The sequence below is a fragment of the Salvelinus fontinalis genome, chromosome 15, assembly GCF_029448725.1.
Source record: "Salvelinus fontinalis isolate EN_2023a chromosome 15, ASM2944872v1, whole genome shotgun sequence".
Classification (NCBI taxonomy): Eukaryota; Metazoa; Chordata; class Actinopteri; order Salmoniformes; family Salmonidae; genus Salvelinus; species Salvelinus fontinalis.
The window spans coordinates 32,754,394-32,777,054 of NC_074679.1; the positions used below are offsets into that span (position 1 = coordinate 32,754,394).

A 22,661-nucleotide genomic window follows, 5' to 3' on the forward strand; every position below is an offset into this window, starting at 1 on the left:
TAGAGAGCTCTTCTTTGTCTACAACTATTCAGCATTGTTCACACTCCCTTAATGTCACGTTCTGACTATAGTTCTTTTGTGTTTTGCTTGTTTTAGTGTTGGTCAGGATGTGAGCTGGGTGGGCATTCTATGTTGTGTGTCTAGTGTGTCTGTTTCTATGTTTGGCCTAATATGGTTCTCAGAGGCAGATGTTTTGTGTTGTCTCTGATTGGGAATCATATATAGGTGGCTTGTTTTGTGTTGGGATTTTGTGGGTGGTTGTTTCCTGTCTTTGTGTTTTCTCTGCACCAGCTAGGACTGTATCGGTTTGCCACATTTGTTATTTTGTATTGTGTTCACGTTTATTCTTCAGACGAAGAGGAGGAAGGCTGCCGTTACACTTAAGCCTTAGTCCCACCCATATATTTAAGGATTCACATGTGAGACCATGTGCTAAACAGAGTGTAAGGTAGTGTAGTAAAAAAATTAAAAATAATTAAGGCTGTGGTGAAAGTAGTATCCTACATGAACCTTTTCACACGTACCACCAAACGGGTGTGATCATTCCGATTTGATCAGAACACTTTTTTAGAATGTTTCGATTGACGCAACAGTCTGAATTTTGAGCTAGCCACACTGTTTTTCAAAAACATTTTGCACAAACAGTCCATACAAAGTTATGACCTGAATGTGAGCAGTTTATTTTTGGATGCAATGTTCAGACATTCACAGAAGTAGCGACATCATAACACAATCATCCAAACCAGAAATTGTAAGCTACGTTAGTTCTAGCGCTAACTGAGGAAATATTAACGTAACACAAGCGGTCATATTTAAAAACCACAATATGAATTAGTTAATAGCAATTACTATTTGTAATTAATTGCGTCACATGTGAGCTCAACATTGACCAAAATAATTTTGTAAAACACTTTCTAGAAATCGAAAGTTATCTGATCGTAGTTTGTGCGTGCCGCCGTGTTTGTTATTCGCGTCAAACAAAGATAGGAGACAAGATGAGATTGGTCTGTTAGCAGTACGCATGTTGAAGGGGCTGTGTCGTCTACGATCAGTCACTTCACTTAATTCACTACCGGAAGTTTACCCGAAAGATAAGTGAACCATTCCTTCACCTCATAACATCTTTGGTCTGACAGATGTTTACATGACACCCATTATGCCTTGTATAATGTCAACAAACATGGTGTCACACTTAGCTGACAAATAGCTTAGCATTAGCTCATTATAATCAGTACAACCTTCAAAAAGTGTTTTACACACGTCATAGGTGTCCATTACAATCTATGCAATAATCGGAATGCATTATTTGTGACCAGTACTTCAAAACGTGAATAAAATACATTATGCTCCATACATACTGTATGCTACAGTAGCAACGACAACACGATATACAGAAAAAAAGGCACTTACTTTGATAGGAACACACACATGTCCAAAGTTAATATTTGTAAGGAAAACAACCAGGAAGGCAATGCAAGCACCAGCCAGAAAATTGGCCAATTCGTGCAAGACTGCGCAAATGTCTGCATACTTGATCTGAGGAAACATTGATGAAGTGTGTGGGCTCTCCTCGAAGAGAGAAGTTTGTCCGTAAAGATTCAAACATAAATTGTCCGAAACACTGAATGTAAATTAATGAGGTGGAACAGACCTCAATTCAAACTGTTACAAAATACTACTTGTTAGAAAATAATTTGAAATTGTCAAGTTGAAACAGCCTATAGATAATTAACAGGCAGCACGTGTTTACTGTCCTGTTGAGTAACAATCACATTTTGGAACAGTGAGTGCATTCTGACATAACGTGAATAAAAACAACTTATGCTGGGGCGACATATGAAAAGATGAAGGAAAAACTTCAGGTAAAAATACACTAACTAGTCCTTGGCCTATCCTAATCTGACTTTTGTGCAGGTCTTGTTCTTCACATTACCGTCTCTGGTAAACACACACTATATCAAATAAAATCTAAGTTTATTTGTCACATGCAAAGCATACAGAAGGAATGCTACAGTGAAATGGTTATTTACATAGTAACAATATAAAAAAATAGGTGTCCAGATAAAAAATATTGTATAATTTATTAGATGACGCTTACCCAGACACACTTCATGTGAAAGCTATGCTATAACCACCCCTAGCCACATCTAGCTAAGTGGATGGGTTACTATTGTGTAGACATGTTGGCTACACATGTTCATGAAATACAATAGATAGCCGTAATCACCCCCAAACACACCTGGCTTTTGTTTAGACATGTAGCTAGCGAGCTAAACAATGAACCATATTCCCAACCCATATAGTAGCAATGCAAATTGATTGTCATAGCTAGCCACCATGCACATTCTGTAGTAGGAATCTGCACTTAGCTAAAGCTAAAGAACTAGGTTCAATATTAGCTAGCTAAGATTAGGATATAACTAGCAAATCAAATGACTTTGAGATATTTATAATATTACCAATCAGACACAACATTAGCTAGCAAGCCAGCAAGCTAACGTTCGCTAGCTAGTTAACAGTACACTTTAACTTGCATTGAAAATTACTTTTTGACTAAATTATAAACTTGTAATATCTGAAAATGTAGGTAAACTCGTATACATGGATGAATGCTTCACGGCAGCTTCACTGGAGCCCCGTTTATTAACTAAGACGTCCTGTGTCGTTTCCGTTTTTTGTTTGTACAGCTTGGCCCGTCGTGTGAAATCACTCCGGTTCACACTGACCGTGTTCAGAAAGTAGTCAATCACATCTTTTTCTCACTGAACTTTGTCGATAGCGCCTGCTAAATTCAGGGCAGCAATTTTCTGAGCAGTAGCAACACTTTTGCAGTTCTCCATGGTTAACGTTATGTCTTAGAAAAAACTGTGGTAGTAAAGGGTTATCTAGACATACCGATCAGCTCATGTTATTGACCGAAGCATACATGGCAGACCAATCTGGACTCATCTCTTGGCATGTCCAGCCCATCTATTATCTCAGCCAGTAATGGCTAGTGGGAAGGTTCCTGCATTTTTCTGTGGCTAAATTAACTAGGCTCGTTATTTGACAATTTTATTGATATTTACAGATAGCTTACAGGTTTGTTATTAAGGCACATAAGTTCACATGTTCCAGAAGGCATTTCTGCCCCAAACCTTTTTTTTTTTTAACATTCAAATACCTCTCCTGTGAATTAGTGAGGTGCGTCATATGCCTAGCTTCCTGAATTGGGACACAATTAGCAAAGATGGAATAAGTTTACATTTACTTTTTAAAAATCTTTTAAAGAAACTAAGGGACTAACATTAGAATTGGAGTTGATTCCAAGACAATACACACAAACCGTAAATACACAACTTGAAGCAACCACACATTTAGCCATAGAGCACGTTCTGATTGGCCGGTGAGGGGCCAAGCCTCCACCCACCCAGCAACTGCGCCAATAATTGTGCTTGTGAAAATAGCAACAAATATTTCTGACACACCCCCGAACCTATAGCACTACTGCCCAGTGCTTAGATTGACTGACTGTTGTGTTAGGCTTGTTAAAATAGAGACCTGAAAGTGGGGAAGGGCTTGGTTGGTTTATAAACTGTTTGTGTTAACCGAGGCAATTCCATGGTCGTGATGGTGAATGAAAAGCACTGTTTGACAGCACTTACCAACTCAAATTACTCACATTAGTTACGCAGACTACGCACTCACTGTACAGAAAGCTGATAGATTGATATATGCGCACGAGCACACACACACCTCCTTTCAGGACATGTGCCCACAGAGTTCATAAAACATTATTTCTACAACTCAACAACCTCCCTCTCTCCCTCCATCCATCCCCCACCACTCTTCTCAAGGACTCGGGGTCTGCATTTAATACACCCAATTACTTAGCCCACCCATTACGTCAGACCTGGCAAGCAAGCAGGTAGCATTTTTATCTGGGAGATGTCATTGGCCCCCTCTCTTCCCTCTCTCTCCTCTTTACAGATTGAATTACCAGGTTTTTATTGAGGCTGCTTGACGGATATTTATAGGACCAGCCCTCTCCCAAGCACAACGCAGTGACGTCACAAAATAATCATGAAAATGCTGGCCAATGAGGTTTGGCAATGGGCGGGGAGGTTGGAACAGAACCTCAGCAGCAGCACAGCCCTCTGGGAAGTGGAAAGAAACTGACGCCATCTGGCGAGGGAGAACGACTGCTGTATGTTGTATACATGTAGAGCCAAGAAGAACCTCTATAGCTTCACATTGGACTGTGGTTAAGACCTACATTTTCTAATGCATAGTGCTCTTGGTGCCAAAACACCATAAATTGTTAGGTTGCATGAGGAAATTTTCAATTTCCCTTTCTCCCTCTTTCCTCAGTTCAGCCATAACCAGACTTCAGAAATACACTAGATAAGCTTGTTTAGGGTTTGGGGCAATGAAGTTGTATGCCACACAGCGGAGGTATTAGATGCTGGTGACAACTAGACCCCACATATACACACTCCTGAATAGAAAGCTTGGAATGTTTACAGTCAAGTGCCAAGATAACCCCCTTCTTCCCACATCGATAAACACTCCAAAGCAACAGCTTGATAAACAACTCCCTTACCTGCACAACACCGTCATCCATTCACCCAGACCAGTGGTTCCCAAACTTTTTATAGTCCCGTACGGGACCCTTCCAACAATCGACCTCCAGCTAGCACCAGAGTCGGCGCACTCTCAAATGTTGTTTTTTGCCAAGAGTGAGTTTTTGTCACATCCCGGCTTGTGGGAAGAGCTCTTATATAGGACCAGAGCACAAATAATAATAATTATCAATAATTTAGCTATATCACATTTGACATTGTCCCTAAACTTGAATTCATTTCCACACAAAAAATCCTACAATGATGGAAAGACCTGTGTGTTGTCCTTGTTAATGCAGACAGAGAAGAGCTCCAACTTCTTAAACGATAGCCTCAATTTTGTCCCGCACATTGAATATAGTTGCGGAGAGTCCCTGTAATCCTAGATTCAGATCATTCAGGCGAGGAAAAAACATCACCCAGATAGGCCAGTCGTGTGAGAAACTCGTCATCATGCAAGCGGTCAGACAATGATGGTCAGTAAAGAAAACTTTAAGCTCGTCTCTCAATAAAAAAAAACTAAAACGTATCAATACTTTGCTATACTTTGATAACCAACGCACTTCTGTATGTTGTAAAAGCGTTACATGGTCGCTCCCCATATCATTGCGAAGTGCAGAAAATACACGAGAGTTCAGGGGCCTTGCTTTAACAAAGTTAACTACTTTCACTATAGTGTCAAATGTCTTTCAAGCTGTCAGGCATTCCTTTGGCAGCAAGAGCCTCTTGGTGGATGCTACAGTGCAACTGCTTGTACGCACGTGTTTCTTATGCTGTGCATCATGCACAAGTGGTAACATAGTAATTCACAAGTGATAGGCTAATATTGTCACCCATCAGACTATTCTTGACTTAATCTTGTCTTTACATGTACTAAATAATATGTGACATTTTATTTTGATTTAGAATGGACCATTATCATGCACCTGTATTGAAACAGGGTCAGTGGGAAAAAAATACATGTAATCTATGCACTTAAATAGTGAAAGAAGGACGCTTTTCTCGCGGTTTATTTTCATGCCAGCCAGGTAGGCTATACTCCTGTTGTAAATATAAGCAATGTGCTTAATATTAGGAAAGTTGAGAAATAAATATAGTCGGCCCAGCAATAGAAAGCTGATGGGATCCTCTTTTTCTAAGCGGCCACCAGTCTGTTTTCTCACGCAATTGCATGCCTATAGAAATGTTGCTTAACATGAGCTCATGGGCTCTCATGGAGTGTTTGATTAGACTTTTGCATTGATGTCAGAGTGATTAGCGGGACAATAGTGTTGAGTACCAGACAGTTAGCAAGTTTGGTAGGCTACTAATGACAAGCATCAGAGCTTGGAGAAGCCTAATTACCGTGACTAAACGGTCATGTGGAATTTGACTGCTTTCATGACTAGTGACCGTCGATGTGGCGGTAATACGGTCACCGCAACAGCTCTAAACGTAACAAAATGTGGGAAAAGTTCAGGTCTGAATACTTTCCGAATGCACTGTAAAGTACTCTAAATGAGCATCATACAGATGACTCCCTTCAGGTAGTCATAATTATAATGGTAGCTTTCCTACACAGAGGCGTGCTCTAAAATAATGACCCTCCCAAAGCCTAGGCTATTCCCTCTAAATGGACAAAACCATGTTTCTAACCACAACAACCTTTTATTAATCAGAGGGATTAGAATGCCACAACACAGCAGTGGGTCCCAACCTACTATATAGGGTCCTACTGCTCTAAAACGCCAGCATTGAGTCATCTTAAGGGTTTGTGATGATGATGATGACTCAGTGATATTCTAGAAGTAAACCGAGAGGGATGGAAATAAAGTACGTGGAGGGGTGGCCCCCGGAAAGACTGACTGGATCAATGTCATAGTCTGCTAGAAACAGTGACTCAGTGCTTCACTCAATGCTTCCAGGAGAGAAGGGGGTGGATGAAAGGAGGGGGAATGGGACACCGCTCAGGAGAGTGTCTTTCTGGACGCGTGCCAGAGTGATTATGTCGTTGCTGTGGGGAACATCCGCTGATGCGCCCGTTAATGTTGTCCGTGCTTTTTTCCAGGACAATCTCACAATGGTTACGTCATGATTACTTGTCTTACACACACACACACACACACACACACACACACACACTTAGTGGTATGACATCCATTTGAACCTGCAAAAATCAGTAGATACTTGAAGTACTTGACCCCCGATATGTCCATCGGAAGTGTAAACCGTGCTATATTCCCCATGTATACCAGTGCCATCAGATATGATATCCATTCTTCCACTGCCAATATGTGCGTCTGAAGGAACAGTACAGGCTGTCCATCTTTCACCTGTGAGTGGTAGCATGAAAACATATTTTCTCTGCTCCTGGGCTCTAAGGTATTAGAGGTTCAAAGGGAAAACAGCCTCAGAAAGCAGGTCATCACAATACTGCATTTGGAATAGAAAGCAAAGTAATCTCTTAACCAGCTGCTTTCAGTTCCCTCAAATCCCTGGGCTTTTCACGTTCTCTATGAAGACAGCGCTCAAAGGGGACACACTTATATCCCTTCATTCTATGACTTTTTTCCGCTAACTTTTTTTTCCTTCCTTATATTTGAAAGCTATTGCTGGCATCAAAGCCAAAACTTTTATTTCCCCCTAACGACCTAGTAATAATTTCGTTAGTTCTGCCTACGGCTTAGTATGGAAGGTAGGAGCAATGCTGAGGCGACATTGGCAAGCACTATGCTCTTAAACTCTTGATGGTTGCTAGGCAGCGCCAGTTAGCCATCCTCCTGCCAGTTCTAAATTTTGCAAGCACTTCACATAGCCCACCACTAAGCATGCACTGTTTCCTTACCCACAACTGGATGGATCCATAAAGAATTACTGTGGGAATACATATCAGTGAATGGCAATTGAAGGCATGTATTCAATTGTTGCTTACTACAAAGTCACCCAATCCTTGTAATATATTTAAAGCAATAGCCTACCCGTGTGTGGTCAACTAGAGGAGGATGAGGATGATTTCAGCCCTGTTTTGATTGGGACAGAGCCATCACACTGCTTTGAGACAATCGTGGGGTCTCGATAAATCAATAAATGTCAGATTTTTGTTTTCACTGAATCTTTGTTTGGAATTGGTTCGGCTACAATTATGCTGGGGAAATGTTAGTTGAGGTGAGAGCTGCCCATGGTCATCTTGTCTAGTGTGCTCATTGATCAGAACATTTTCCCATGTTATTTAGTTTAACAAGTGGATTATTTTGCTTTTCACTCAGTCGTTTAGTAGCCTAGACCTACTTCCAACCAAAAGCATGTTACTTAACTGACTGGTCTGATAATCAATCAATGTGATTTTGTTTCACTGAATCTCTGTCTATGTAGGCTATTTGGTTAATTGGTTTCTGTCTGGGAAATAAGTGGATGTGAGGTGGTATAGCTCATCTATCACTGATCAGAAACATTTAGCATGCAATAATGTAGCCTAAATCAAATGTACTGTAGGCCTGTTGATTTCATTTGGACGGTGCAGCAATGGCTGCACAGGTCCTTAACAGGTCTAATTTAACTCAATATGTTATTTTATTATTTTGAAAATGGATTGTATTATTCTTATGTTTCTTAGGACATGCATAAATTAATTAATAATACATTTATTTTTGATGGTCGTCAGACAGTCTACTGGGAGGTGAGGGGTTTTGGGTGGCATGTCTCTGGCATTACTGGGATAACTGTGTGACTCTGGAACAAAGAGGGAAGTTTGAACCTGATATCCCCACAGTGTCACGTAAACAGCAGGCTTCTTTCACACTCTTCTCCTCACTATGAGTTCCCCATTCCCTCTCCCTCTTGAAATAATCCAGGAGCCCTCACTCTCTCAACCTCACCCACCTGGTCCTAAACGTGTTCCATCAGTCTGTCAGAGTGACACACAGAGGTTGCATTGTCTCGATTTAGTTTTACCATAATTCAATGAATGAAGACTGTTGGCTTTAGCGCCATCGGTTTAGTATAAATCTAGTAGTTTGGCCATAGGCAGGACATAAAACAGCCATTGCAGTGACATGAATGAATTCCATACACAGTACAGTTTTGTGTTACTCAACTCTTTTGATTAGTTATGAAACGGACAACTAAACTGACATTGTTTGTTTATCTGGTCACTGACATCCAGTTTATTTTTGTTCTGGCCACTGTATCAAACTAATAAATGTAGTGATGGTTACTGACTGACTGACAAACTAATACTCTCTCCTCCCATCAGATGTGAAGAAGGACTGGTCGGACCATGCCCTGTGGTGGGAGAAGAAGAAGACGTGGCTGCTGAAAACCCACTGGACCCTGGACAAGTATGGTATACAGGCAGACGCCCGGCTCCTCTTCACCCCCCAGCACAAGCTGCTGCGCCTGCAGCTGCCCAACATGAAGCACATGAAGGTCAAGGTCAACTTCTCTGACCGCGTCTTCAAGGCCGTGTCCGACATCTGCAAGACTTTCAGTAAGTCACAGATGTTTTGTCAACTCTAACTATAATGCACCTATCCTACCAAAGCTCCTGTATAGTCTACAGTGTATACTCTTTATTTAAGGTTGGTTGAGCATGATGGTACCTCCTTTCGTCCACTCTAACCTTGCCATAATACTCTTGCTATTTTTAGATAAACTACTGGAAGCGTTCTCTACCTCCAATCTAGTCGGGCATGTCTGCTGCTGTTTTTTCCTTTCAGCCTTTTGTTGTGTTTATCAAACAGAGCCTGAGCTATCAGATATCAGCGCTCACTTCACCACCACTTCTGACAGGCAACTGTTCAGCCACCTTGACTCTGCTAGACCTGTCCTTGGAATAGCGTTGTCTGTTGACTAAACAGGATTCAGACAGGTTTAGCAGAGTTTATCAATCTAGCACTGCGTAATGACTCACACATTCAGAGATGGATATTATCTCACACACACACATTACTGTGTCCAGATTTAGCACTCAAGGCCCTGCCCCCTGACGAGCACTGAGGTCAGACACCCCTCTGTCAATATCTGCCCCTGGCCCTGTCAGCTAGAGTTCAGAGGAAAACATCAGTCTTATTTTTATTTATTAGGATCCCCGGCTATACTTCCTGGGGTCCAAAAGGGGAACAAAACACAACAAATACATAATATACAGTGCCATCAAAGTATTCACACCCTTAAGGCTTTATCTACATTTTGTTACAGCCTGAATTTGAAATGGATCACATTTAGATTTTTTGTCACTGGCCTATGCCCAATAGCCCATAATGTCAGTGGAATTATGTTTTTCTAAATGTTTCCAAATTAATAAAAGTTAACGTCTTTAGTCTAAGTATTCACCCCTTTTGTAATGACAATCCTAAATAAGTTCAGTAACAATGTGCTTATCAAGTCACATAGTAAATTGGATGGACTCACTCTGTGTGCATGATTTTGTTTAACATGGTGAAGTTAATAATTACACTTTGGATGGTGTATCAATACACCCAGTCTTTACAAATGTACAGGCGTCCTTCCTAACTCAGTTGCCTGAGAGGAAGAAACCGCTCAGGGATTTCACCATGAGGCCAATGTTGACTTTAAAGCAGTTTAATGGCTGTGATGGGAGAAAACTGAGGATGGATCAACAATGTATTTACACCACAATACTAACCTAAATGACAAAGGGAAAAGAAGGAAGCCTGTATAGAATTAAAAAAAGATTCTAAAACATGCACCTGTTTGCAATAAGGCACTAAAGTAATACTGCTAAAAATGTTGCAAAGCAATACACTTTTTGTCTTGAATAGAAAGTGTTGTGTTTGGGGCAAATCCAATACATTACTGATTACCGCTCTCCATATGTTCAAGCATAGTGGTGGAGTCCTTGTTAAGGACTGGGAAGTTTTTCAGGATAAAAAATGTTTGGAATGAACCCTAAGCACAGGCAAAATCCTAGAGGAAAATATGGTTGTCTGCTTTCCACCAGACAATTGGAGATTAATTCACCTTTCAGCAGGACAATAACCTAAAACACATGGCCAAATCTACGCTAGAGTTGCTTACCAAGAAGACAGTGAATGTTCCTGAGTGGCCGAGTTAGTTTCAACTTAAATCTGCTTGAAAATCTATCACAAGACCTGGAAACGGTTTTCTAGCAATGATCAACAACTAATTTGACAGAGCTTGAAAACTTTTGAAAAGAATAATGGGCAAATGTGCACAATCCAGGTCTGGAAATATCTTAGACTTACCCAGAAAGACTCACAGCTGTAATCGCTGCCAAAGGTGCTTCTACAAAGTATTGATTCAGGGGTGTGTATACTTATGTAAATTATATTTGATGTAAAAAAATGTTTCTATTTCATTTTCAATAAATTTGCACAACTGTCTAAAACAAGTGTTCACTTTGTCATTATGGGGTATTGTGTGTAGAAAAAAATTAATTTAATCCGTTTTGAATTCAGGCTGTAACACAATGTGGAATAAGTCAAGGGGTATGAATATTTTCTGAATATAACACTTCATAATATCCTGTTTCTGCCTCACGCTTCAGAAACAGGAGATGGCCAAGGCTTGTGCAATGCCACTTACATACATAATACAATACATAATACAGTGCAAATTACAATACAACAAATAATAATAGCAGTCTCTTCAGTCCCTGTTGTGCGGTAAGGTGTTCTTTTATCTATTTTTTCATATCTGGTTTTATTACTAGCTTGAGTTAAGTATCAGAGTTCCATGTAGTTTCCCCAGCCTCTGTTCTGGACCTGGGGACAGTGAAGAGACCTCTGATTGCATGTCTTGTGTGGTACCGATGCGTGTCCGAACTGTGTGCCAATGCTCTCGTGACCCTGTAACATGGATCTCTGTCACCCCTCCATGTCGGCTCCAACCAGAGCCCTCTGTCGCCACTGAAGACTGCTGCTGCAGGAGGGGAAACGCTTTTTATATGAAACATTCATCAGGCACTTTCAAGGACATCTGTTGGTCTTTTTTTTTTTTCCCTGGCCCATGTCATGTCTCAGTAGTTATGGCTGCTCTACTCTTATGGTTGGCTCTACTAGGTAACACTGCAACTTTGTTTCTTATTTTGCTAAACGGGAACTTTTGTTTAGAAAGGCGAAAAGAGGCCCACTGAACTAGTATGAATTTATTTTCTTAGAAATGAGAGAGGAAAAATAACATTTGATGGAGTATTAAATGAACTGTATGTGCTGGATGACTGTTGTTATTCAGAGATAGGTGACTAACTAAATGAACAGGCTAGTAGCAGGCTCCTCTCCTCTATGCTGCTCAGTCCTTGTTAGGAATGTGTCTACCTCTGCGGTAATAAATCTATTTTAGTTTCGGAGAAATTCAGGACGAATTGCTCTTGGCTGACTTGGCGCGTGCCGAAGTGTCATACAATGACTTACGGTGGCTGGGAAGGGACTCGCAGTGCCTCTCTCATACTTACCTCTCCCTTTCCTTGTTGCCTTTTAGAAGGAGAATTTGTAGGGAAATTCTAGAACATTGAAGTTTTCAATCATGTCCTTCATACATGTTCACAATGACCTAGTCTCTTCTGGAACTACCGTGCTTATAGAAAGTCTACACGCCCCTTGGATTTCTTCACATTTAATTTTATTTATTTATTAAAGATTTAATGAAAAATAAACACTAGTATACCTTGATTAAATAAGTATTCACCCCCTTGATCAATACCTTTGGCAGCCATTACAGCTGTGAGTCTTCTTGGGTAAGTCTCTGAGCCTTCCACACCTGGATTGTGCCACATTTGCCCGTTTGTATTATTTTCAGAAATCTTCAAGGTCTGTGAAATTGGTTATAGATCATTGCTAGACAACCATTTTCAGGTCTTGCCATATATTTTCAAGCAGATTTATGGTCCTGTGTGGCCCAGTTGGTGGAGCATGGTGTTTGCAACACCAGGGTTGTGGGTTCGATTCATACGGGGGACCAGTACGGAGGGGAAAAAAGTGTGAAATGTATGCACTCACTACTGTAAGTCGCTCTGGATAAGAGCGTCTGCTAAATGACTAAACTGTGAAAACTGTAACTTGGCCACTCAGGAAAATTCACCGTCTTCTGGTAAGCAACTCCAGTGTAGATTTGTGTTTTCGGTTATTGTCCTGCTGAAAGGTAAATTCCTTGCCCAGTCTCTGGTGTAAAGCAGACTGAATACGTTTTTCCTCTAGGATTTTGCCTGTGTTTAGGTCCATCCCGTTTATTTTCATTCTGAAAAACGTCCTAGTCTGTTTCAAATGGGAACAAATGAGTCATAGTGGGCAGAACAACCAAGGAGGTGGGCAGAGCCAAGCACGAGCTAGCGAGAGCCTATTGGCGTGTTCTAGCATGCATTTGCATATTTCCATTAGGGAACGCCTACTCTGAAGTGCGCGTATGCAATAACTCAATAAGCCTTTGCACTCCTAAACCAAAGCAATTAAAAAAAAAAAAAAAAAAAAAACTTTGGCAAAGTAAGTCTACAAAACTTAGTCCACTCTGTTCGTAACAGATTCTAGTTTTGGGAACAGAAAAATATTGAGATTTCATCGATGAGAACATTTCCAGAATGTTGGCCAAAATCCATCTTCTCCCACTACTCCTGCTACCGGCCACTGTGCTTGAAAATAAGGATACAGTTACTCAGTGATGTGTTGGATTTGACCCAAACATTTGCATTTAGGTCAAAAAGTGTTCCTTTGCCATGTTTTTTTGCAGTATTACTTTAGTGCCTTGTTGCTTGTTTTGGAATATTTTTGTTCTTATTTTCACTCAATATTGTAGTCACTACAATGTTGTTGATCCATCCTCAGTTTTCTCCCTTCACAGCCATTGAACTCTGTAACCGTTCTAAAATCATCAATGGCATCATAAAAGATCCCAGAAATGTTCCAAATACACAAAAAGCTTAGTTCTCTAAATTTTGTGCACAAATTCATTTACATCCCTGTTAGTGAGCATTTCTCCTTTACCAAGATAATCCATCCATCTGACTGGTGTGGCATATCAAGAAGCTGAATAAACAGCATGATCATTACAAACAGGTGCACCTTGTGCTGGGGACAATAAAAGGCCACTCTAAAATGTGCGGTTTTGTCACACAAGACAATGCCACAGATGTCTGAAGTTTTGATGGAGTGTGCAATTGGCATGCTGACTGCAGGAATGGTCACCAGAGCTGTTCATTTTTGAGCCGCCTCGAACATCGTTTTAGAGAATTTGGCAGTACCTCCAACCAGCCTCACAACCGCAGACCACGTGAATGGCGTTCTGTGGGCGACCGTTTTGCTGATGTCAAAGTTGTGAACAGAGTGCCCCATGGTGGCAGTAGGGTTATGGTATGGGCAGGCATAAGCTACGGACAACTAACACAATTACTTTTTATCAATGGCAATTTGAATGCACAGAGATACTGTGAACGAGATTCTGAGGTCCATTGTCAGAAAAAGCAGAAATAGAGAGAAAATGAGTCACTAACCTTAGATTATCTTCATCAGATGACACTCATAGGACTTCATGTTACACAATACATGCATGTTTTGTTTGATAAAGTTCAAATTTATAACAAAAAATCTGAGTTTACATTGGCGCGTTACATTCACTAGTTCCAAAACGTGATTTTGCATAGCCACATCGTTTCAACAGAAATACTCATCACGAATGTAGATGATAATACAAGTTATACACATGGAATTATAGATATACCTCTCCTTAATGCAACCGCTGTGTCAGATTTCAAAAACACTTTACGGAAAAAGCAAAAAATGCAATAATCTGAGACGGAGCTCAGAACAATAGCCAAATTAGCCACCATGTTGGGGTCAACAGAAACCAGAAAATACATGATAAATGTTTCCTTTGATGAACTTCATCAGAATGCAGTCCTAGGAATCCCAGGTCCACAATAAATGCTTGATTTGTTCGATAATGTCCGTTATTTATGTCCAATTAGCTACTTTGGTTAGCGCCTTTGGTAAACAATTCCAAAGTCACAAGCGCCTCCACTACAACGTGACGAAATGTCCAAAAGTTCCGTAACAGTCAGTAGAAACATGTTAAACGATGTACTGAATCAATCTTTAGAATGTTGTTAACATCTTGAATAACATTCCAACCGGAGAATTAGATTGACTTCAGAAGAGCGGTGGAACGGACGTCCTCATGTGAAGGCGCATGGTGAATGCGTGATCAGCTCGTGGCAGTGATTACTCATTCCTGTCTCCGTCGGCCTCCCTTCACATTAGTCATCAGACAAAGTTCTGTTGACTGTTGACATCTAGTGGAAGCCGTAGGAAGTGAAAACTCATCCATATCTCGCTGTAATTTCAATGAGAGCTTGGTTGAAAATCTGACACCTCAGAAAAAATTCAAACAGGAAGTGGAACTTCTCAGGTTTTTGCCTGCCATATGAGTTCTGTTATACTCAGACATAATTCAAACAGTTTTAGAAACTTCAGAGTGTTTTCTATCCAATATGAATAATAATATGCATATATTAGCAACTTGGACTAAGGAGCAGGCCGTTTAATATGGGCACCTCTGTTTACCTTTCATTCAAGCTACTCAATCCTGCCCCTGCAGCCATAAGAAGTTTTAAGCAATATTCTTGGGATGTCTGGTGTGAACTGCTCTCTTGAGGTCATGCCACAGCATCTCAATCGGGTAGAGGTCAGGACTCTGACTGGGCCACTTCAGAATATGTATTTTCTTCTGTTGAAGCCATTCTGTTGTTGATTTACTTCTGTGTTTTGGGTCGTTGACCTGTTGCATCACCCAACTTCTGTTGAGCTTTAATTGGCGGACAGATAGCCTAATATTCTCTTGCAAAATGTCTTCATAAACTTGGGGGTTCACTAGGGGTTCACATACTGTTTCCAACCCACACTGTGAATGTTAAAATGATGTATTCAATATAGACGAGAAAAATACAATTTGCGTGTTAATAGTTTTAAGCACACTATGTTGTCTATTGTTGTGACTTAGATGAAGATCAGATCAAATTTGATGACCAATTTATGCAGATATGCAGGTAATTCCAAAGGGTTCACATATTTTTTCTTGCAATTGTAGTCCTTTAAAGTATAGTATTTCCCACCGTAAAGCACGGAACTGGCCAAAATGCAAATTCCGTACGTTTTGAGTTATGTTATTGTAGTCCTTTAAAGGAAGGGTAGTCCTTTAAAAAAATGTCAACCCCTATTATTTCACACAAAGTCCATATAATGTATTTGATTTGTTGTTAAGCCAAATTTTACTTATGAAATAATTTAGACTTGCCTAAACAAAGGTGATGAATACTTATACAATTACTATTTTAGTTATTTAATTTGTATTAATTTATAAAAGTTTGTAGAACTTAACTTTGACATGATGGAGTATTTTGTGTAGATCAATGACATGAAATTACAATTAAATCAATTTCAATCCCACTTTCTAACGCAACTAAATGAGAAAAACGTTCAAGGTGGTGTAGACTTTCTATAGGTACTGTTTTATTTTTAATTATCTGGTTGACTTTCAATTTGTGTGGCTGACATAGAGCTGCACAGCATAGGGAATGAGATGGGGAATAAGCAGGGCCATGGAGAGAAGACTGGAGGCCTGTCCAACTGGCTCATACTGCAGACAGAAAGAAGGGGAGAGATGGATTCTCTGAAGCTGTGCGAGACAGTGACCATTCAGATTGACTCCCACGCTCATTTCATTCTGTCTTCCCCTTTCTCTCTTTCCTCATAATGATTGATTTGGAGAGTATTTTTTGGGGGTCACGCAGTAGCTGTTTCCTGGCGCAGACCAAGTTCACTCCTCCACTACAGGGATTTCTGTCTCTCCCTCTCTCTCTTTCCCTTCACAAACCAAATAGACTAACATCCAAGCACACATCACTAACATCCAAGCACACATCACTAACATCCAAGCACACATCACTAACATCCACATTCTTACTCTCGCGCTCCCCTCCCTCCCTACGTACCATTAACCAGATGTGTAACACAGCTGGGGTCTCCCTAGCCATGTGAATCACACATACATTTAGTGTGGGCGATCAATCTAATTATTACTGGAGTGCTGCTGTTCTCCCATGTCCACAGCAGCTGGCTAGAGCCCAGTCAGCCCCCCCCCCCCCACACACACACACACACACACAGTCCATCTGTGGCTGGATGGGGCAGTGCAGTGGGACCCAGAACACAATAGTAAAATGTCTGAATTCCCCTCCACTCCAGTGTTGAACTGTCCTACTATCATAGTTTCTGGCAGCTCTGTGTTCCTGGACAATGATGTGTGTTTGGCTTGTCTGTTAGTGAGGGGGAGGCATTTCCTTGGTTTTGATCGCTTTGATAATGAAATGCCATGTTTATCCTTCGTACTCAGAGCCAATCTAGTAAATGTTTTTTCTTGATTCTTTACAGCTGGTATTGTGTTAGGGCAGTAGTACTAGCCCATACAGCCCAAGAGGGCAGGCCTGGGCCAGATGTGTGAAACTGATCTATAGTGGGCGACTGACTAGGTGTCAACCATGACACTGTTGTGCAGTGATCCGGAACACCCTCACCACCACTTTATTTTTCCTTCTCCGGCCCACAAAGCCTCGACTCAGACGAGACGCAAGCTGCCAGCTGGTCGGTCTCCTCACATGAGAAAGGGCGTGATTCCAGAGCGCGCCAAGAAAACGTTGGGGTGCGGCCCTGCCACCCTGTGTCTGCAGAAGGACAACCAATATGGGTGCTACACTAGGGTGGGGAAAGTGGACTACTTTCGTCTTCTGGAGTCTAGGTTTTGTATGGTGTGTTTTGTTGTTGATGTAATCTTATGAGTGGGGTTACAGTCTGTCCTCTTCAATAAGATATTTTTTTCCCTCTTGATGTTTAATTTACAGCTGAGGTGTTGCACACACAGTCCATTGTATAGAGACTGCTGCTGAGAATGACACTGTCCTGTTACTGTGTTGGTCAGACCTGCCCTGAAGTTAGCCCATAAGGAAGATGGAGAGATGTGGCGAGAGAGAGATGAATAGAAGGAGCAACAGATGGCTAGAAGGGGAGAGTGATGGATAGGGGAAGAGAGCGGGAAGAGATTTAGATGCACTATTGTAAAGTGGCTGTTCCACTGGATGTCATTAGGTGAATGCACCAATTTGTAAGTCGCTCTGGATAAGAGCGTCTGCTAAATGACTTAAATGTAAATGTAAATGTAAGAGCAATGGTTAGGGGGAGAGAGCGATGGATAGATACAGGAGAGATGGTTTGGGTGGTGCAAGAGATGGATGAAGGGACTGACAGATGGATAGATAGGAGGGGGGACAGACGGAAATTGAGTGAGGTATAGAGATAAATGGATGGATTGAGAGAAGTGGGACATGTGTGGTCAGTTCCCAGGCTTTGTTCTGTTCTCCATGGTCAGTGTAGTTAGTGTCCTACGTATCAAGTTTTACCGCGGTCCAGTATATTTGTGGACCCTCACACTGACCTGGTTCCAGAGTGGCGAGGCTTGGTTTTTGATAATTTATCAATGCTGTTTGACCACAGTTTCATTTTCTACTCCACAATTAACATGTTAGCCAGAAGATAAATTTTTTAACATTGTATTGCTAGTTTGCCCATACACAAACTCCTGCCCCTAGTCATAATCCAGAAAGAGCCTATGTCACTCTGGAGAAGTGTCTGCTAAACTACTAAAATGTAAATGGTTCTGTGTGATGGGTCTCACTCCCATGGCAATGAATCATGTCTTACTCTTACAATTGTACTGCTGGGCTGGCAGTCAGTCCATCCACCTGGCTATGAGCCTGGATCATGTCAAAAGGATTTGAATGAAGCTGTTTCTTATTTTGTGGGCATCATGTTCTGTAATGAACATCAACCACTTGTAGACCTTTGCTTTGATTCTGCCTGAATCTGATTGGGTAGAAGCGTTGCACTTACCCACAGATCTAGGATCAGCTCACGCACCCCAAATCCTAACCTTAAGTTCAAATACTATTCTGTCAACACCTGCTGTTTCTGGATGGTATGACAGTATTACTTCATCCTGCACCCTGTCCTCTTTCTCTCTCTCTACTCCTTCTAATTATTGGCAGGCATTCCTGATGTTACTACCCCACTCTCTGCTGCTCTCTTACTTTCATGTGACTGATGAAAAGAAGGTCTCTGTCCATTCTTTCTTCAGCCCATCTCTTGCAGTTGCTGGGGTTGAAGAGGTAGCAATCCTAACAGTTTGATATTTGAAATGGCCATGTAAAATGGTATATTTTGCTCACAGATTTTAGTCTGTGGATAACAACAGCACTTGACACTTGGTGTAACTACCGTAGACACTCGCTCCACCTCTGTGCTCAGGCCAGGCAGCATGCCTGCACTTACATGGCTGTATAAGGGCACAGGGCTTGTGCTGTGCAAGAGCGATGAAGGAGGAGAGATGGAGGGAGTGAGGGAGAGTGAGCTACCATCTGGTAGTTCTTACACCATGGAATGCTTTTTGCTTTAATAACACAAACTAAACAAGAAATTCTCACCAAGCCAATAAGTTCTCTCTCGCTATTCTTCTGTCGCGCTCGTTTGCGCTCTCGCTCTCTTTTTCTCTCTCGCACTCTTTCACTTTCTCTCTCTCCCGCCGTTCTTTTTCTTTCTCTTCTGTCTCATACATTGTCCTCCCTTGCTATGGAAAAAGGAGGGAGTGAAAGTTGTAGGGCATGAGGGATTTAAAAGAGATTTTAAAAGGCAAAAATTTGACAATAGCCAAATGAATATTATGAAATTGAAATTCCAGTCAACTGCAAATCTCTTAAATGAGTGTAGAAGCATAGATAAAAGACAGCACAGACATTTTCCCCAGCTGTGTTTTTAAAATCTAGATGGTGCACATCTATCTTTTCCAGACACATTCTGGCAGATTCAGCCAGCTCATCCGAACCGTTCCAAAAACGTCCTGAACACTGGAGATTAATGTTGAGTGATGGTTCCCTGGCCTCTCCAGCTAACACAGAGGGGAGTGTCGAGAGAGGAGAGGAGTAGAGAGCAGAGGCGTGGAGAGCGGGAGAGAAGAGGAGGAAAGAGGGATGTTGAGGGGGTTGGTGCAGCTCTGTTTGAGTCATTAAATCAGGTCTGCAGTATGTCTGTCAGAGGAGACGTTAAACAAACGCCCAAGCATAGTTTCATTCCATCTACACACGCACACAACCTGAATTTTAAAATTGATTAAATTGATTGATTTTTTTGTCACTGGCCTAAACACAATAGTGCATAATGTTAAAGTGGGATAGTTTTTTCAAAATGTTTAAATTATATATTTTTTTTTATTAAATATTAGTAAGTATTCAAACCCTTTGTTATGGCAGACCTAAAGGTCAGGAGTAAAAATGTGCTTAACTAGTCGCATAATAAGTTGCATGGACTCACAAATAGAATTATCTGTAAGCTCCCTAAGTCGAGCAGTGAATTTCAAGCACAGATTCAAACACAAAGACCAGGGAGGTTTTCCAATGCCTCACACAGTAGGGCACTTATTTGTAGATGGGTAAAAAAAAGCTGACATTTAATATCCCTTTTTGAGCATGGTAAAGTTATTAATTACACTTTGAATGTTGTGTCAATACACCCAGTCACTACATGTGTCCTTCCTAACTCAGTTGCCGGAGAGGAAGGAAACAGCTCTGGAATTTCACCATGAGGCCAATGGTGACTTTAAAACAGTTAGTGGTTGTGATAGGAGAAAGGAGTGATGGGAGATAACTAAGGATGGATCAACAACATTGTAGTTACTCCACAATACTAACCGAATTGACAAAGAGAAAAGACAGAAACCTGTACATAATACAAATATTCCTAAACATGCATCCTGTTTGCAACAAGGCACTAAAGTAATACTGCAAAGAAATGTGAAAAAGCAATTCACTTTTTGTCCATAATACAACATGTATGTTTGGGGCAAATCCAATACCACATATTACTGAGTACCACTCTCCATGTTCTCAAGCACAGTGGTGGCTGCATCATGTTATGGGAATGCTTGTAATTGTTAAGGACTGGGGTTTTTCAGGATAAAAAAAAAATGAATGGAGCTAAGCACAGGTAAAATCCTAGAGGAAAACCAGGTTGTCTGCTTTCCACCAGACACTGGGAGATGAGTTCGTCTTTCAGCAGAACAATAACCAAAAACACAAGGCCAGATCTACACTGGAGTTGCTTACCAAGAAGACAGTGAATGATCCTGAGTGGCCAAGTTACAGTTTTGATGTAAATCTACTTGAAAAACTATAGCAAGACCTGAAAATGGTTGTCTAGCAATGATCAACAACCAATTTGACAGAGCTTGAAGAGAATAATGGGCAAATGTTGCATAATCCAGGTGTGGAAAGCTCTTAGACTTACCCAGAAAGACTCACAGCTGTAATTGCTGACACAGGTGCTTCTACAAAGTATTGACTCGGGTGTGAATACTTCTGTAAATTAGATTTCGGTATTTCATTTTCAATAAATTTGTAAAATCTACATTTGGTTTTCATTACAGGGTATTATGTGTAGATTGGTGAGAAAATAAACATTTAAATACACTTTGAATTGACTGTACCACATCAAAATGTGGAATAAGTCCAGGGGCATGAATACTTTCTGAAGACACACACACACGCTCAAACTGAACTGCAATGTGACTGTTTACTTCATCCTTTGCATGCCAGCCAGTCTTTGATATAGACACACACACAAGCTCTGTGCTGATGTGTAGTTGTTTATGCCATCTGCTGCATAACTCCGCCATCCAGTGTGTTGTGAAGAAGCGCTAGGTTAGAGGCTAGGCTCTCATCCAGTGTGTTGTGAAGAAGCGCTAGGTTAGAGGCTAGGCTCTCATCCAGTGTGTTGTGAAGAAGCGCTAGGTTAGAGGCTAGGCTCTCATCCAGTGTGTTGTGAAGAAGCGCTAGGTTAGAGGCTAGTCTCTCATCCAGTGTGTTGTGAAGAAGCGCTAGGTTAGAGGCTAGTCTCTCATCCAGTGTGTTGTGAAGAAGCGCCAGGTTAGAGGCTAGGCTCTCATCCAGTGTGTTGTGAAGAAGCGCTAGGTTGGAGGCTAGGCTCTCATCCAGTGTGTTGTGAAGAAGCGCTAGGTTAGAGGCTAGGCTCTCATCCAGTGTGTTGTGAAGAAGCGCTAGGTTAGAGGCTAGGCTCTCATCCAGTGTGTTGTGAAGAAGCGCTAGGTTAGAGGCTAGGCTCTCATCCAGTGTGTTGTGAAGAAGCGCTAGGTTAGAGGCTAGGCTCTCATCCAGTGTGTTGTGAAGAAGCGCTAGGTTAGAGGCTAGGCTCTCATCCAGTGTGTTGTGAAGAAGCGCTAGGTTGGAGGCTAGTCTCATCCAGTGTGTTGTGAAGAAGCGCTAGGTTGGAGGCTAGGCTCTCATCCAGTGTGTTGTGAAGAAGCGCTAGGTTAGAGGCTAGGCTCTCATCCAGTGTGTTGTGAAGAAGCGCTAGGTTAGAGGCTAGGGTGTTATGACAGATACAGTGTTTGTTATTACCACTAGCTCATTGTTTAGTGACTGCTGCTAAACACACACTGTGTGGTATCAGAGGAGCTGTTGCTCTTCACTCTGCAGAAATATTTAGTGTGTGTACTAAGTCGACCACACACCCCTCTGGTTTGGAGGGGGTTGGGAGAGGGTTAGGGGGGGTGTTGGGGGGGGGGGGGGGGGGGGGGGGGGGTTGGTTGGGAGAGCGTTGGTGGTGGGGGGGGTGGTTGGGAGAGGGTTGGTGGGGATGTTGGTGACCTGAGAAATGGGATTATACATTTTCCACCTTGCATTTATCATTGTTTCCCCTCCCGTTCTTTCTCTCTGCCTCTTTCTGTCTCTCCATCACATATTTTGACCGAGTTTGCCTTCTCCCCCATTCAAATTCTTTGAACTGTGCGTTAGGGTGAGTGAATGTGGTTTGTGAGGTCTGTAGTTGAAAGACTCCTAACTGCAAACCAGGACAATAGCACATCTCTTGGGGTCAGGGTTAGGTTAGCCTAGTTGCTAGTCTGTTTTATTTTTGTGATTTTTAAGCTGAACTCTCACAACCCCCTTGACTCTTGGGCTGTCTTTCGCAGTTTCGCTCCCCCTCTTTCTCTCACTAT

At 41.5% G+C, this 22,661-nt stretch overlaps 1 protein-coding gene across 6 annotated transcripts in view; it reads left to right on the forward strand.

The window, feature by feature from the left end:
* The window catches only part of LOC129811833 (fermitin family homolog 2), a 123,629-nt gene that overhangs the window by 47,289 nt on the left and 53,679 nt on the right, over window positions 1-22,661 (forward strand). For all 6 annotated transcript variants that reach the window (XM_055863483.1, XM_055863485.1, XM_055863486.1 and 3 more), the window contains exon 3: window positions 8,833-9,066. In XM_055863483.1, the coding sequence (XP_055719458.1) occupies window positions 8,833-9,066 (234 nt within the window). The remainder of the gene's footprint in view (window positions 1-8,832; window positions 9,067-22,661) is intronic.